Source organism: Mercenaria mercenaria, chromosome 3 (assembly GCF_021730395.1).
Source record: "Mercenaria mercenaria strain notata chromosome 3, MADL_Memer_1, whole genome shotgun sequence".
In the NCBI taxonomy this organism is placed as follows: Eukaryota; Metazoa; Mollusca; class Bivalvia; order Venerida; family Veneridae; genus Mercenaria; species Mercenaria mercenaria.
This window is the reverse complement of record NC_069363.1, coordinates 61,830,981-61,845,371: the sequence shown is the minus strand read 5'-3', so window position 1 is coordinate 61,845,371 and position 14,391 is coordinate 61,830,981. Positions and strand designations below refer to the sequence as shown.

Sequence of the window (14,391 nt, the reverse complement as noted above, 5' to 3'; positions counted from 1 at the left end):
ACTAAAAGGCATATAGATTTGAAACTTATTTTTTCTTTTTCTAGATCAATTACCTACCTCACTGGGTCAAGTCCCATAACTCTGACATGTATTTTGGCCAAATTATGTCCCCTTTTGGACTACGAAAATTCTGGTTAAAGTTTTGCGTGCAAGTACATACAGCTATTACTAATTGGCATATAGATTTGAAACTTATTTTTTCTTTTTCTAGATCAATTACCTACCTCACTGGGTCAAGTCCCATAACTCTGACATGTATTTTGGGCAAATTATGCCCCCTTTTGGACTTAGAAAATCCTGGTTAAAGTTTTACATGCAAGTAACTGTCTCCAAAACTACTACAGGTATTAAATTGAAACTTCACACGTGTCTTCGGGGTTATAAAACTAGTTGATAGCACCAAGTCCTATAACTCTGACATGTATTTTGGCCAAATTATGCCCCCTTTTGGACTTAGAAAATCCTGGTTAAAGTTCTGCGTGCAAGTACATACAGCTATTACCAAAAGGCATATAGCTTTGAAACCTATTTATTCTTTTTCTAGGTCAATTACTAACCTCACTGGGTCAAGTTCCATAACTCTTAACATGTATTTTGAGCAAATTATTCCCCCTTTTGGACTTAGAAAATTCTGGTTAAAGTTTTACATGCAAGTTACTATCCCCAAAACTAATGCAGATATTGAATTGAAACGTAACATGTTTCTTCGGGGTTATAAAACTAGTTGATAACATCAAGTCCCATAACTCTGATATGTATTTTGGTCAAATTATGTCCCCTTTCTAACTTAAAACTCTTTTGATATTTCACATTTTGGGTAATAATTTCCTGCTTCTGTGACAATATTTCGAATAGTCGAGCTTGGCTGTCTTACGGACAGCTCTTGTTTTCTGTCCAAATGATCAGCATTTGCATACGAAAGTTGGTGGGGTAAAGAATTTACATTATCACAGCAGTTTCGCCACAAGAGTACACAGCATGTATGCAGCAGGAGTACACAGCATGTACGCCGCAGGACTCGGGCCAGGAGTACACAACATGTACGCCGCAGGAGTACACAACATGTACCCCGCAGGAGTACACAGCATGTACGCCGCAGGGGTAGTACACCGCAGGCTCATTTGCATGTGAAAAGTGTATGTGCCGCGTACATGCTGCGTACTATTTCCTGCATACTAATTTCCTCCAGCGTACATCCTGTGTACTATGTAGTCCACAGCATGTACGCAGCAAGTAGTACGCGGCAGAGCTCATTTGCATGTCAAAAGTGTACTACAAACGTACTATCGGTGTATGTGCGGTGTATATCCTGCGTACTATTAAAAGCCCTTGATTTCAGTACACATCATGTACGCATCATATACGCTGTATGTACACAGCAAGAGTATGCAGCAGGCCTTTTTCTTCTGTAAGGGCTGCCCAAACTTTGCCTAGATTACTACTTGATAACTAAAAACAGCCCATCCACCAAAGTTCTGAATACCTATTAAAAGGTTTCAGATTCCTGTTCTGCATCCCAAATTAACACTAGAAAAAAGATATGAAATATTCTTGAGAGAAAAAAGTTTTTTACTCCAAATTCATGCATCCCTTGCTGAAATTTTGGGCAACTTTCTTTTTTGCCTTGTAAAACCTTCAGAGTCTGTTCTTATGGGTTAACTTTTATTCTAAACATGATTCTGATGTTCATTATTGGACATTATGCCCCTTTCTATGGGAACTATGGTGGGGTGGGCACCCCTAAAAATTGGGCTTTTTTACGCCCAGTATTTAATTAGTGTTTGTTTTTCAATTTTTGTTTTAAAAAAATGATTTTATGTGTATGTGTTATCCGCAGTCAAACGCGGTATTCTAACCCGAGTGGCAAAAATATTTGGTGTGTCGACCCGACCAATAAAAATTCATCTCTAGTGTGCCAAACTGATCGCAAAAAAAAATCTTTGGTTCTGTATATAAGTATTACCCTAACCCTTTGACAACTTATTTAAAAATATGAAAGCATCAGTTCATTGTTTTGTTATTTTACAGTCTTAACGACCACATCCGGAGGCAGCATCCGGGGGAAAATGTTTCTTCCCTTACAGCCGTTGAGAGAAACAAGACTTTCAGGTCAAGAGGGAAGAGGCGGCTTTTTCGTTGCACCTGCAACCAAATAGTCGTCAAAAAAAGACAGCATTTGGCATAGAGAAAGTTCCACCCGGAGCTGATTGGCGTCCCTGCAACATCATCTGTAATGATAAGAAAGATGAATGGATTTAAGAGAGTAAGGATGAAATCCTAAAATTCTTAAAAAAATAAAATAACATTTAATGTAACTGCCTGCTCTGCATAATTTCATATATATCTATATAGTAGAGATGGTACCTAAGCCAGTTTATCCGCGACAACAACAACAAATCAAGAGTAAAAACTGAAGCGTATATCGCTTATGTCACGATACGAAGATTCTTACGGAGCGCCGTACAGTACATGCGGGAATTTTGAGACGCTACACCGGCAACAGAATCTTGAAAGTTTTCACAAAGAAAATGTAAATGACAGCTATTTTTGAGTATGTATTGCCGTTTGGTTTGTATATAGGAACATATTGATATCATGAACATACATATCAGTGCCTGAAGATCTTATACGTAAGGGGGAATCCGGACACCACGGAAAATATGCAAATTAGGCCGATTTGTAAACAAATGTGCTCGCTAAAAAAAATTAAATAACTAATTTCTGCTAAGTTTTTGGTATGGTTTTGGTATGATGTACAGAAAGGTAATGCATTTATACATCGCTGTGGTTGTTTTCGTATATTTAGAGCTCTTGATTATTCTTGGAAAATATTTTTTGTAAAGATGACGACGGATTTGATGACGTTAATTTCTATAGTCTATTTGATATTTTCCACTTATTTATAACATTTATATTTTATTTTGATATCAAAAGTAAAGGCCAAAAATGCTATTTCCCATTTTAAAAATATTTTTTATTTATTGAAAAAAAAATTTGAAAGGGCGGTATGAAAAAATTTTGTATAGAACTTGAGAATTATGATATCATACTTGTCTGCTTATTGCAGCATGCCAGTTGAATAGAATGTGATGAGATGGCATGAATATTTCGCCTTTTAGAAGTCAATAATTATGTCTCCCACAACACTGTCAGTGCGCAATTCTTGTTCGTGTTCTTAAGTCAAATATTTCGCCTCTCATTTTCACCAAACTTGAAGAAAATGTGTTTTGCAATAACTTGAATACGTACTCGACAAAGTTCGATTACTAATTATCTAGCAATTTTTGCCACATGTCAGTTAAAATTAACATGAAATGGCAGCGGCTAGGGGTCCGGTTACTTGACCCCGCTGAAATGATTTCCATAAAAATATTGATTTATCAAATTATGTACTGTATGCGTTGCGTATACACTGATTCCTTTCATGAATTTAATGTAAGGGTAATGTCATTTGTATTTTTTTATTTGTTAATTCATGTCTCGTATGGCTGATCTCGGGAGTGGAGCTGTGTTTAGTAGCACCAGTATTGAAATCACAAACAATGCCGTGAGGTGAAAAATAGCAAATGGTGCTTAAGTGAAAACTATTAAAATTTCAAAAGTATCTATTAACATAATTTTATTTATGTACACAAATGAAATTTTGTTGCGAAAGTGTCATAGTCGTAAGAAAAAAATGATATCATAAAAATATATGTTTTTGTATGTTGTTAAGAAATCATGTTACTGATAATAATTAATGTATATATTAATTTTTCAGTGTAATGGTCAGTCAGTTGAGACTATTGTGCGACACGCCTGGTTAACTGAAGGATTTTTCTTATAGGTATTTTTACTGCTTTAAGTGCATGTGGCTATGAGTTTTTATTGTGGTTTTAGGTCACTTGAGCATGAAGTGCTCAAACTGAGCGTATCTATCAATTGATGTCTGTCCATCCATCTTTGTCCAAAATTTTTCTTTAAAAAAAAAACATCTCCAAGACCATGATTTTTATACCATTTTCATACAAAATTCTAACGAATATGTGTTTCTTGGCCCCCTTTGAGATTTCTTGAATTCTAGGTAATAAATGCATAATTATTGTTGCTATGGCAACCAAAACAATACTCTTTAAAGTCTTCTCTTTAAACTGTTAGCCATATTATGAAATAATTTGACATAAATGTTTCTTGGATATCTTTCTTCAAAGCATTCTACCAGGGAATGGAACTACTTTTGTTAAAAAGATGTCAGCCTTGGAGCAGCTTAGTTTAATTTTGTCCTTTAAGTCAAAGATAATTTATTACCTAAGTATTTCATGACATCACTTATTTAAAATGAGATTTTTTAAAAATTATATTATGAATTTGCAGGGTATTACGTGTTTGGTAGTGGTGTTTCTACTTGAGACGAGTTTTGATCATCTTGTCTTCAGTGAAGAAAGCAGAGTGGTATATTATAATCTTTCATGATTAACTTTTTAATCCCCCGGCACAAATGGTGGGGGGGATATAGGAATGGTGTTCGTCGTCCTTCCGTCCATAACACTTTCGTGTCCACTCTATATCTCCTAAACCCCTTAAAGGATTTTCGTGAAACTTGGGTCAAATGATCACCTCATCAAGACAGTGTGCAGAACCCATGAGTCAGCCTGTCAGCTCAAGGTCAAGGTCACAGCTCAAGGTAAAATGTTTGAGCCTTCAATTTTGTGTCCACTCTATATCTCCTAAACCCCTTGAAGAATTTTATAAAACTTGGGTCAAATGATCACCTATTCAAGACAATGTGCAGAACCCATGAGTCATCCATGCCGGCTCAAGGTCACAGCTTAGAGTGAAAGGTTTGAGCCTTCCATTTTGTGTCGCTCTATATCCCCAAAAACCCCCTTGAAGGATTTTCATCAATTTTTGGTCAAATAATCACCTCATCAACAACTCATGGGCCAGCCATGTCAACTCAAGGTCAAGGTCACAACTCAAGGTCAAAGGTTTGACCTCTATATCTCCTAAACCCCTTGAAGGATTTTCATGAAATTTAGGTGAAATGATCACCTCATCAAGACATTGTGCAGAATTCATGAGTCAGCCATGTCAGTTCAAGGTCAAGGTCCCAGCTAAAGGTAGAAGGTTTACATTTCACTATCCTAGCAGTGGCGGGGGATTTAGCTGTCTTTCAGACTGCCTTGTCTATATTGGGATTTATCACCTTTACTTATGATAGCTGTAGCTTTTCTATAAATTTCATATAAATCTCTTTTACTTATTATTTTATTTATTGATTTATTTAGTGTAGAGCTTGAGACTGACTGGTGATCCACATGTAGTCTTTTTACACATGTCCTTATGTGACATGTAGAGAAATCAGTGTTCTGTCATTTTAAAAATTAAATGATATTGCTGTCATACATAAGACTTGAAATTGAAATGTTGAGATATTTCCTTAAATGAATAGTGTTTAGAAACGTTTACAGTGCATTGTTATTTTTCATGTATTACAATAAGTATCTATACTTATTAACTTTCTTATTTCAGATATGTTGTGAAGTGTGCATCAGCTGAAAAACAAGAATATAGTCAAATGTAAGTACAATATAATTTTGATTTTTACTTTCTTTTCAGATAGGGAGAGAAAACTTAAATGTGAACAAGGTACACAAGAACAGTGTGCTATTTATTATGTTTACCAAAATATTTCGGACATACTTCAGTTGTTTGTGGAAGGTAGTAAAATTTACTAGTACACATGGTTTTCTTGCCATTGTCAACCTGTTTTATGCAAGTATGACAACAATTCTACAAAAATCTCAATGTAAGAAAGAATGAAGTGAGAGACGTTCCAAGACTTTGAAAATGCAGTCTTTATGCAAAGCTTTTAAGCTTGACTATTGGAATAATATGGAGAGCTATACTACTCACCCTGGTGTCACCATCTAATAAGAGTTGCCAGTGTGCACATATATGTCAGTGGACATTAGTCTGTCAGCAATATTTAGAGAGTTATGTCCCTTCTTAAATTAATTAAATTAAGGTATTCAAAAGTTGCAAAAGCATTAAGATTTCTCACACAGATATAATTATTTGTAAACTTTCTAGCTACTGCGGGTATATATATATTGCCAAAATTTTTGAACTGCCAAAATGCTAACATACCAGCAAGCAATAGATATCATGGACTTTGAAAAAGGAAATCAGAAACAGATGAAAAAAGTTATTGTAAATTGGAAAACATTCCACAAAACAGAGATTTATCAAGTGCAATATATAATAAGATTTATCTTGCCAAGAGAAAGGTTAATCATCTAAAATTAACAAAGAAAAATGAGAGATGCATGGAGTTTTTTAGAGTCTGAATTCAAAGTACCGGTCATAAGATATTTCCATAGGGGAAAGTGACAAAACCAAAACCCTACACATGATGGTTACACCACATGCTGCAGTTTTAAGTCTACAGAAGCAGACGCTATTATATTCAGCAATAAATTGAAAGATAATACAATCAGAAGACTGAAAATGGATATCGCCATTCTGCAAGACAAGTTGAAGACAATTAAAGTACTTCGTCAGACAATTTCAAGACAAGATTGTAACATAAAAAAATACAAAAGTGAAATATGTCATTGAAACAGAATATAAATGAAATAAGCATTGAACACAAAAAAAGGGCTCTCAGGTGTGATAAATCCATTCATGCAATTTAATAAAAATGAAATAAGACAGTTACATAATGAAATTGAAAATATGCATGTTGAAAATGAGGACATGAGACTTGAAATGCAAAGAAATGAAGAGAAAGACATTGAACCTATTGTAATAGAAGCTAAAAAATCATCCAAAGGTTCTCCATTTAAATCAAAGGTGCGGGAAATATATTATAGTCTTCTCAGTCTAAATGTAGGAGTTAAAAATATTGGTGATGTCATAAAAACTGTACTAAAGTTCTTAAATGTTGAAATTGACTATTTACCAAGTATTAAAACAGTTAAAAAATTTAACACAGAATTGGGAATCATTGCGAAAAACCAAATAAATGAAACTGTAAAAAATTCTAAAAATATTACACTTCATAGAGATGCACAACAAAGAAAGGTAGACATTACTATGGAAATTGAATCTCAACTAAAAAGTGAAACTCTAACAGCAGGTGTAAGAGAAGTTCACAATGGAACAGCTGACACCTATGTTAATTCTTTAAATGAAATTATTGAGGATATTTCTTTATGTTCAGGGGAAAGCTCAAGACAGTTCTTTTATGAAAATATACAAAACTCAATGACTGACAGATGTGCCACAAAATCTAAAGTCAATAAAATATTGAATGAGAACATGTCTCAAAATTTGAATGAATTCAAATGTTCCACACACCCACTTCTACAATTTTCAGAAGTGTGCGAAAAGAAATAAGTGTATTGGAGAAGGAATTCCAGAAAGACTTTAAAATTGACTGTCAGTCAAGTTTTAGCAATGTTTGAAAAGTGTATCAAAATTGTTTTTTAAAAGATGGGACAGGTGATCCTTTATTAGCCTCGAACTACATTTAATCAAAAGGAATAAAGAATATACCACTTATAAATTTTAGAGGAAATAGATTTAATATAGCATTTTATAATTCTGCTGGTGTATATTTTTTGAAACAGCACTTACTCAGCTATTGAAAGATCTAAAACATCACTCAATTATGTTCAAACAGTTATTGTTAAATGTCTGGAGAATAATTTCTTTTTATCTATTTTACGAGCTATGGGTATTTTAAGTAAAATCGTTACAGAACCATATTTCAAGTTTTCCTCTGACAAAGACAATACTACTTTGGAAATGGCTGGTTTGTGTAATAGACTTGTTGATCTAAATTTAAATACTGCCAAACAAAATCCACATTTGTTACTATGTAATAGTATTTCACTGCTATATGGTCCTTGTGTCCGTCAGTCAAATGAAATATGTGAATGTCTTTTCCTTCCGTCTGACTCTTTGGATTCCTTAACTTAAATAGTATTAGCTAGACTATGTAAAGTGTTGCATGCTAAATGTGAACATATTTTCAAAGGGCTATCTGAAACATGGCAAGTATTATTCCACCAGTGAGGATATAACTAAACAAGCAAAAACATGTCCAACTAATAATATTACTGTAGAAAGATTAATGGGCCAAAGTGGACAGTAATTTAAGAAACTCACCAAATATTGATATACCAAACTTAGAAAGCCGTGTTAATGTATAAAAAGAATGAAACAGAGTCTTGGTTGAGCAAAAATCAGAGAGTGAACGGAATTTGTTGTACAGTCTGCTGTTAAACTCCGGAAAGATGTTCAAGTGGAAATAGAGAAAGAAAGAATCAGCTGTTCCAAAAGTCTATACAAATAATTGAAGATAGAAAAAGAAAGAAAGAAAACACAGAAATAAAAAAGGAAAAAAAACAAAAAGTGCTACAAAATAACATTATTGAATTTGGTATTGTGAAAAGTGCTGAAGAAATAGACTGTAAAATAAAGATGCTAAAAACAAAAAAGGAACAAGTAATGTTTTTGAAAACGCAGATTAATTATTTAAAAGAAATAGTTTCAGTTTCATCCATTGAAAAATATTTATTTGCATTCAGTCATAAAGGAAAACAAAGAGACATATCTTCATTAAGAGAAAATTTATTATCACTTTTGGAGAAACAACGTAACCAGGAAAATGAAAAGGAATGAATTAACAAGAATTTAAAAGGTGAATTTTGGCAGTTCATAAATTTTTAGTTATTTCACTGCATGAATTTATATTCACCAGGTTGTGTAAGCAATGAAATAACCAATGGTTGGTGAAGGTTGGTATGTGGTAAATTAAATATCTATGATTAATATTTTAGACCATATTGATTTAATACGATATAACACTCACACTATTGTCTGTCATACTTCTTAAGTTGTTTGGTATTCCAGATGTTTTTATCAAATTAAAACATTATGGAAAAGTATCAAGCTTACAATGGTATATTTAGGACACACACTTAAAGTTTGATATTAAACTGTATGATTTTAAGTACACATTATCTTGAGTATACAACCTCTTATCTCCACTGCACAACATGTTATCATTAACAAAAAAATAACGTGTTGTATTGACCACAAAATAACTTATCGAGTGATCAACATAGTATTTTTAGTTTATGATTTCTGGTCTTGACTGTATGGCAAATTTCAATTATCTCATCCAGTACCTTAGCTATATCTTATCTTGAATGTCTGATATTTTACTTTGGCGCACACAATTTTACATTGTGCGCTTCAAGATAATTTTATTAAAAAAACATAAGTGTGGGTCCTAACATACCATTGTAGAAGTGAGAAAATCACCATAACTTTTTTTATGAATAAAACATATGCAAAAGGTTGTTGTGTTTTGATATAACTTCAAATACTTATGTCAATTGTCCTGAGTATTTCTTCTTTGTTAATATTAACATTTAATTGTTATAGGTTTTTTTGCATGTAACAAAACTAAAAACTTAAAATTACCATTCCATTTTTTTCACCTTATCCCATAGAACTAGCAGCTATTATAAGAATATATAAGATAATCATGTACAATTAAATATTCACAGAATGATTATATTTTTAAGTATTATATCTATTATTTATCAAATAGTATTGTGTTTAAAGTAAGTAACTGTTTTTAATATAATTGTACCTTATTATTGCATTTAAATTATTTTTTAGATTTGTGGCATCAATGGATGGATAACTGTGTATAAAGATTTCTACTACTGCTACAACAAGTGTTTGACATAAGTTTTGATATTGGTGTCATTCTCACTCAGTCCTCTTTATCCTCTCTGGAACATTTGGCCGCCACACATTTTTGCTATTGGATTGGTGTAACATGATGCAACTACGACAGATGATAGAACACAAAGGAGACTTTATGACTTTCCAGAATTTATCAGTACTAACAAATCTTCATGTATTTTAATTTAGAAAATGATATATCTTATTAGTGATCTGTCGCTGAATAAATTTATTGTTTGGAGTTCAGGTACAAAGGAATTATATCACGGGCGCATCTTAACAACGAAAATGATTTTATTAACGAGCAAAAACGAAATGAGATATATTACTTAGATTGTAACAAGCTACAAAGGACTTAAAGTACACCTTGCCTGCATTCATTATATTTTTGCCGTTTTCAGTTGTTTTTTTTTTTTTTCAGGGCGCCACTGCCGTTTCACATTATGACGTAATAGTTTGAAGTCATAATAGTGTATTGTTGAATGATAATTCACAGTTTTCAGCCTTTTTGTTTAATAGGAAAATTAATCGTATTGTGTTAAGAGTAAATAACAGTAATTTCTTGTTTTAAATTAAATCTTTGTTTGCAATTCATATGTGAATGAATTACATCACGAGTGTGCCGCCTATTGATATGATAATATAATCTGAACGACAGTGGTTTTATTAGCTTGACTATTCAAAGAATATGGGAGCTTTCCTACTCGTCCGGCGTCGGGATTAGCGTTATTGTGAGCGTCACACAATTTTAAAGTTTGCGTACCACCCCAAATATTTTCAAACTCCATTGAGATATTGCTTTGATATTTTGCATACTTGTTAACCATCATGACCCCAGTCTGTGAAAAGGAGGAGGCAACTCTATCAAGCATTTTGACTGAATTATGGCCCCTTTTTGACTTAGAATAAATGTTAAAGTTTACCACCCCCAAAGGTCAAGTTAAAAGGGGCCTGAACATGGAAAACCATTTCCAATCAATACTTGAGAACCACTTGACCAAGAATGTTGAAACTTCATAGGATGACTGATCATGCAGAGTAGATGACCCTTCATGACTTTGGGGTCACTGCGTTCAAGGTCAAGGTAATAGGGGCCTAAACAAGGAAAACCATTTTCAGTCAGAATGTTGAAATTTCTTAGGATGTTTGTTCATGCAGAGGAGATGGCCCATATCAGTTTAAGGGTCACTCTATCTAAGGTCAAGGTCAAAGGGGCCTGAACATTGAAAACCTTTTCCAGTTCATAACTTGAAAACCACTAGGCCCAGAATGTTGAAACTTAGTAACATGATTGGACATGCCACATAGGTGATCCATATTGCAGCCAACCATCAGTGTTTCTTTCACTTTTTTGAGTTACTGTCATCACTTGATCGGTATTGGCGTCAGCGTTGCATGGTTAAGTTTTATGTTTAGGTCACCTTTTCTCCTAAACGGTCAAAGGTATTGCTTTAAAACTTGAAACACTTGTTCACCATCATTAGCTGACTTTGTACAGCAAGAAACATAACTCTATCCTGTTTGCAAGAATTATTGCCCCTTTTGGACTTACAAAATATAAAGTATTTGTTTAGGTCAGCTTTTCTCCTTTACATCAAGCTATCACCCTCGTCATATGACACTAGGTGCATAAGTTTTGCACAATATTTTAAATTTAAATTTTGCCCCCGCCCCCCCTTTTGCTGAAAGTTATACTTATATTGTGTTTTGATACACTTGATAATTACCTCTCTTATTACTTAATATTTTGACTCAGACTCGAGCTATTGTACAATATCTTCATCCACCATTGAAGTCATTAAACAATCTGGTGACAGCTCCAGTTTCCTCAGATATTTCCCAGTTTCACTTTCCAGCATCGAAATAGTCGAGCGTGCTGTTAACAATCAGTTTTATAAACCTCATTTGCTTAAGGCATTACAGCTGTAAAATAATTGCAGTGTAAATTATGTGTATTTCAGGACACTCTTAAATTTTTATTACCTCCCTTTTCCATATACAATATTTATTGTATTTTAAATATTTTTGAATTTTTCTAACAACTTTAAAATGTTATCTCTTTCCCAATATTATTATTAAATCATGAAAGATACAGAATGGAAATGTGGAAGAAGATATAACTATGTAAAGTTAGAATGCTAAATTTTTAAAAATGTAGGCTGCTACATTTTATGAAAAAATATTTTCTTCAATTTTACCTGAAATTTTATATGCAACTTACATCCAACCTTTATAAGTTAACTTAAATGTATTATAAATACATTAACATGTGTGATATTTTCTTTAGCTTTGCTCCACAATTTAGCTTATGTTACAGGATTTAAGACTTGAATTTTCAACTTAACAAATGTTTATTTACCCTTTATTAGATTATTAAATCAATAACTCAATAACCTCTATGTGCAAGCTGAATTGTATAAATTTGTAAAATTGTTCATGCATTCATTTATCAATAGACACTAGTCATATGTATCTATTTATTTATTTTTTGAATTTATTTTGATTATATTGACATATTTCTATCAGTAATAAAGGGAGATAATTTAAATGACATGAACAAAGAATGTGATATCTGTGTGTAGATTTGTAATTTCTGCTATAGTTTTTTTTATTAAAATTATTATATTTTATATATCAATTGCAATATAGCTTTGATTATTAAACACCATATGAAACCTTGACGACTTGCGTATGTTTTTATTTTTTTTCAGTTTAAAGTACCCTGACTTTAGAAATAGACCATAAATGGGGAAACACCTCTGAATCTATAAATAGTTTTCCCTTGTAGTTAAATAGTGTAGAAAGAGTTATCTTTCACTGGCATCACTTTTTGAGATGGGACCAAATTTTTCAGCCTGAATATTTTCTTTCATGAAGAAAGATGGAGAAAGAAAACTAGATCCTTGTAAAATATGGGTACCCCACTATATAATTCTAAATAACCAGCAATATCTAATGAACTTTAAAATTTTAGGTACCATCTCTATATATAGCCTTATAATTTAACATACTTTGTGGTAGCTGATGCCATGACAGAAAAGATTTTAAGTCTGTTCTTAACGAGACTTTGCCTGTTGGATATTTATTATTGTTATCATACCCTTTTGAAGTTGACATTTGACTATGTAAAGCATGCAACAGACACGAAGCCTCTCGATAATGATGATGATGATTATGCTGACTCAGATGATGACCTAGAGATTGATATGGAGCAGAAGTAGGAGGGTTATACCCTAACAAAAGATTATGTTTTGACACTGCCAAAGAATGCTAGAGTGATGAAAGGGAGGAGGGATTGTAAGTTGATGTTAATGTTTATAAATATATCAGATGAACATAAGACAACAATTTATGCTTGTTTACTAATATAAACCCCCGTTAATCCTGACAACAAAGAGTTTTTACGCTACTTACATGCACACAAAGTTATTTCTGATATATAAAGAAAAAAATATTATTGGACTGTTTTACGTTCAGTGCATTAGAATGGTTTCTGTCGAATTTCTGTGGCAAAAAAGAAATTTGTACGTAACGCATTTGGAAAAAAACATTTATTAAAATGACTATTTTGATAGCATATCAGGAGATAGCGGATATGATATTACACCCATTTGCCAAAGCCGAAGTAGTGATAATGCCATGCTCAGATCGCTTCCTATCTTAGTCCAGAGCAAGCTTTTCTCCTTTATACTACACCATCTAGATTCTACCAAAGTTTATATTTTGTAGTCAATGAAGTGACAGAATGGGCTGGTTGGAGACAGAGGAGGATTGGTGGGGGGAAGGAGGAGGAACAGGTGATGAAGAGAAAGGTGATGGTACGTAGCATCTGTGTATGTTTGTTTGTGTTCGGTAAAATGCCGTTTTTCAACAGTATTTCAGTCATGTTACAGCTGGTATTTTACCAAACCAGTGTTCCTGGATTTTGTACCAGCACTTACTCTGTTCTCCGAACGTAACTGCCAACTTCCACACATGAATCAGAGGTGGAACGCGAATGATTTGAAACTCAGCGTTTCTTATTAAATCTTCACGGAAAACATGGCCCACCCGGGGATAGAACTTGCCTTCTGAGATAAGCGGGCGTAAATATATTTAAATATTGGATTAACCTTATTTATCCTAACTTGATTAAAGATTTAAGGTTATTAGATTAAATGTCGCGTCCGTTTCCTGGACAAACTAGTACCAGTGTCATCATAGAGGTAATATTGTAACCGTAGTAAAATATGAGCCTAGGGCATCTGGAATGAGCGGTCGATACCTTAGTCACTAAACCAAAGCAGTCCTTATGTCCAAAATTACACAAGTCCTTTAGCTTTCAAAGATTCACAGAAACTCATTTTACGCATTCTTAATACTTCATTGCATTTCTTTTCGTTCAAGAGCACCATGCTTTTTTTTTTTTTGTCTTATTTCAGATAAACAGGTTTCTAGCTCTCGTTGGCTACAATGAGGAGGTTGAGCTGAGTCCGTTGTTGATGGACCATACTAATATAGAGCTCTATGACGGATACATGTTGAAGACATTTGAGCAAGGAACAGTAAGGGCTGCTTACTGTTCCATCAACAACTTTATAAACTACCTGTTGTATTCAAAACTGATATCAGAGGCAGTGCACAAGATGGTAGGTCTATTCAATT

At 33.4% G+C, this 14,391-nt stretch overlaps 1 protein-coding gene across 1 annotated transcript in view; it reads left to right on the top strand.

Annotated features, from left to right (window-relative positions):
* The first annotated feature begins 703 nt into the window (after window positions 1-703).
* The window catches only part of LOC123524606 (uncharacterized), a 13,866-nt gene continuing 178 nt past the window's right edge, over window positions 704-14,391 (top strand). Inside the window, exons 1-4 of the mRNA XM_045302910.2 lie at window positions 704-2,263; window positions 12,858-13,044; window positions 13,477-13,565; window positions 14,169-14,375. Of these exons, the coding sequence (XP_045158845.2) occupies window positions 13,026-13,044; window positions 13,477-13,565; window positions 14,169-14,375 (315 nt within the window). The 5' untranslated portion in view covers window positions 704-2,263; window positions 12,858-13,025. The remainder of the gene's footprint in view (window positions 2,264-12,857; window positions 13,045-13,476; window positions 13,566-14,168; window positions 14,376-14,391) is intronic.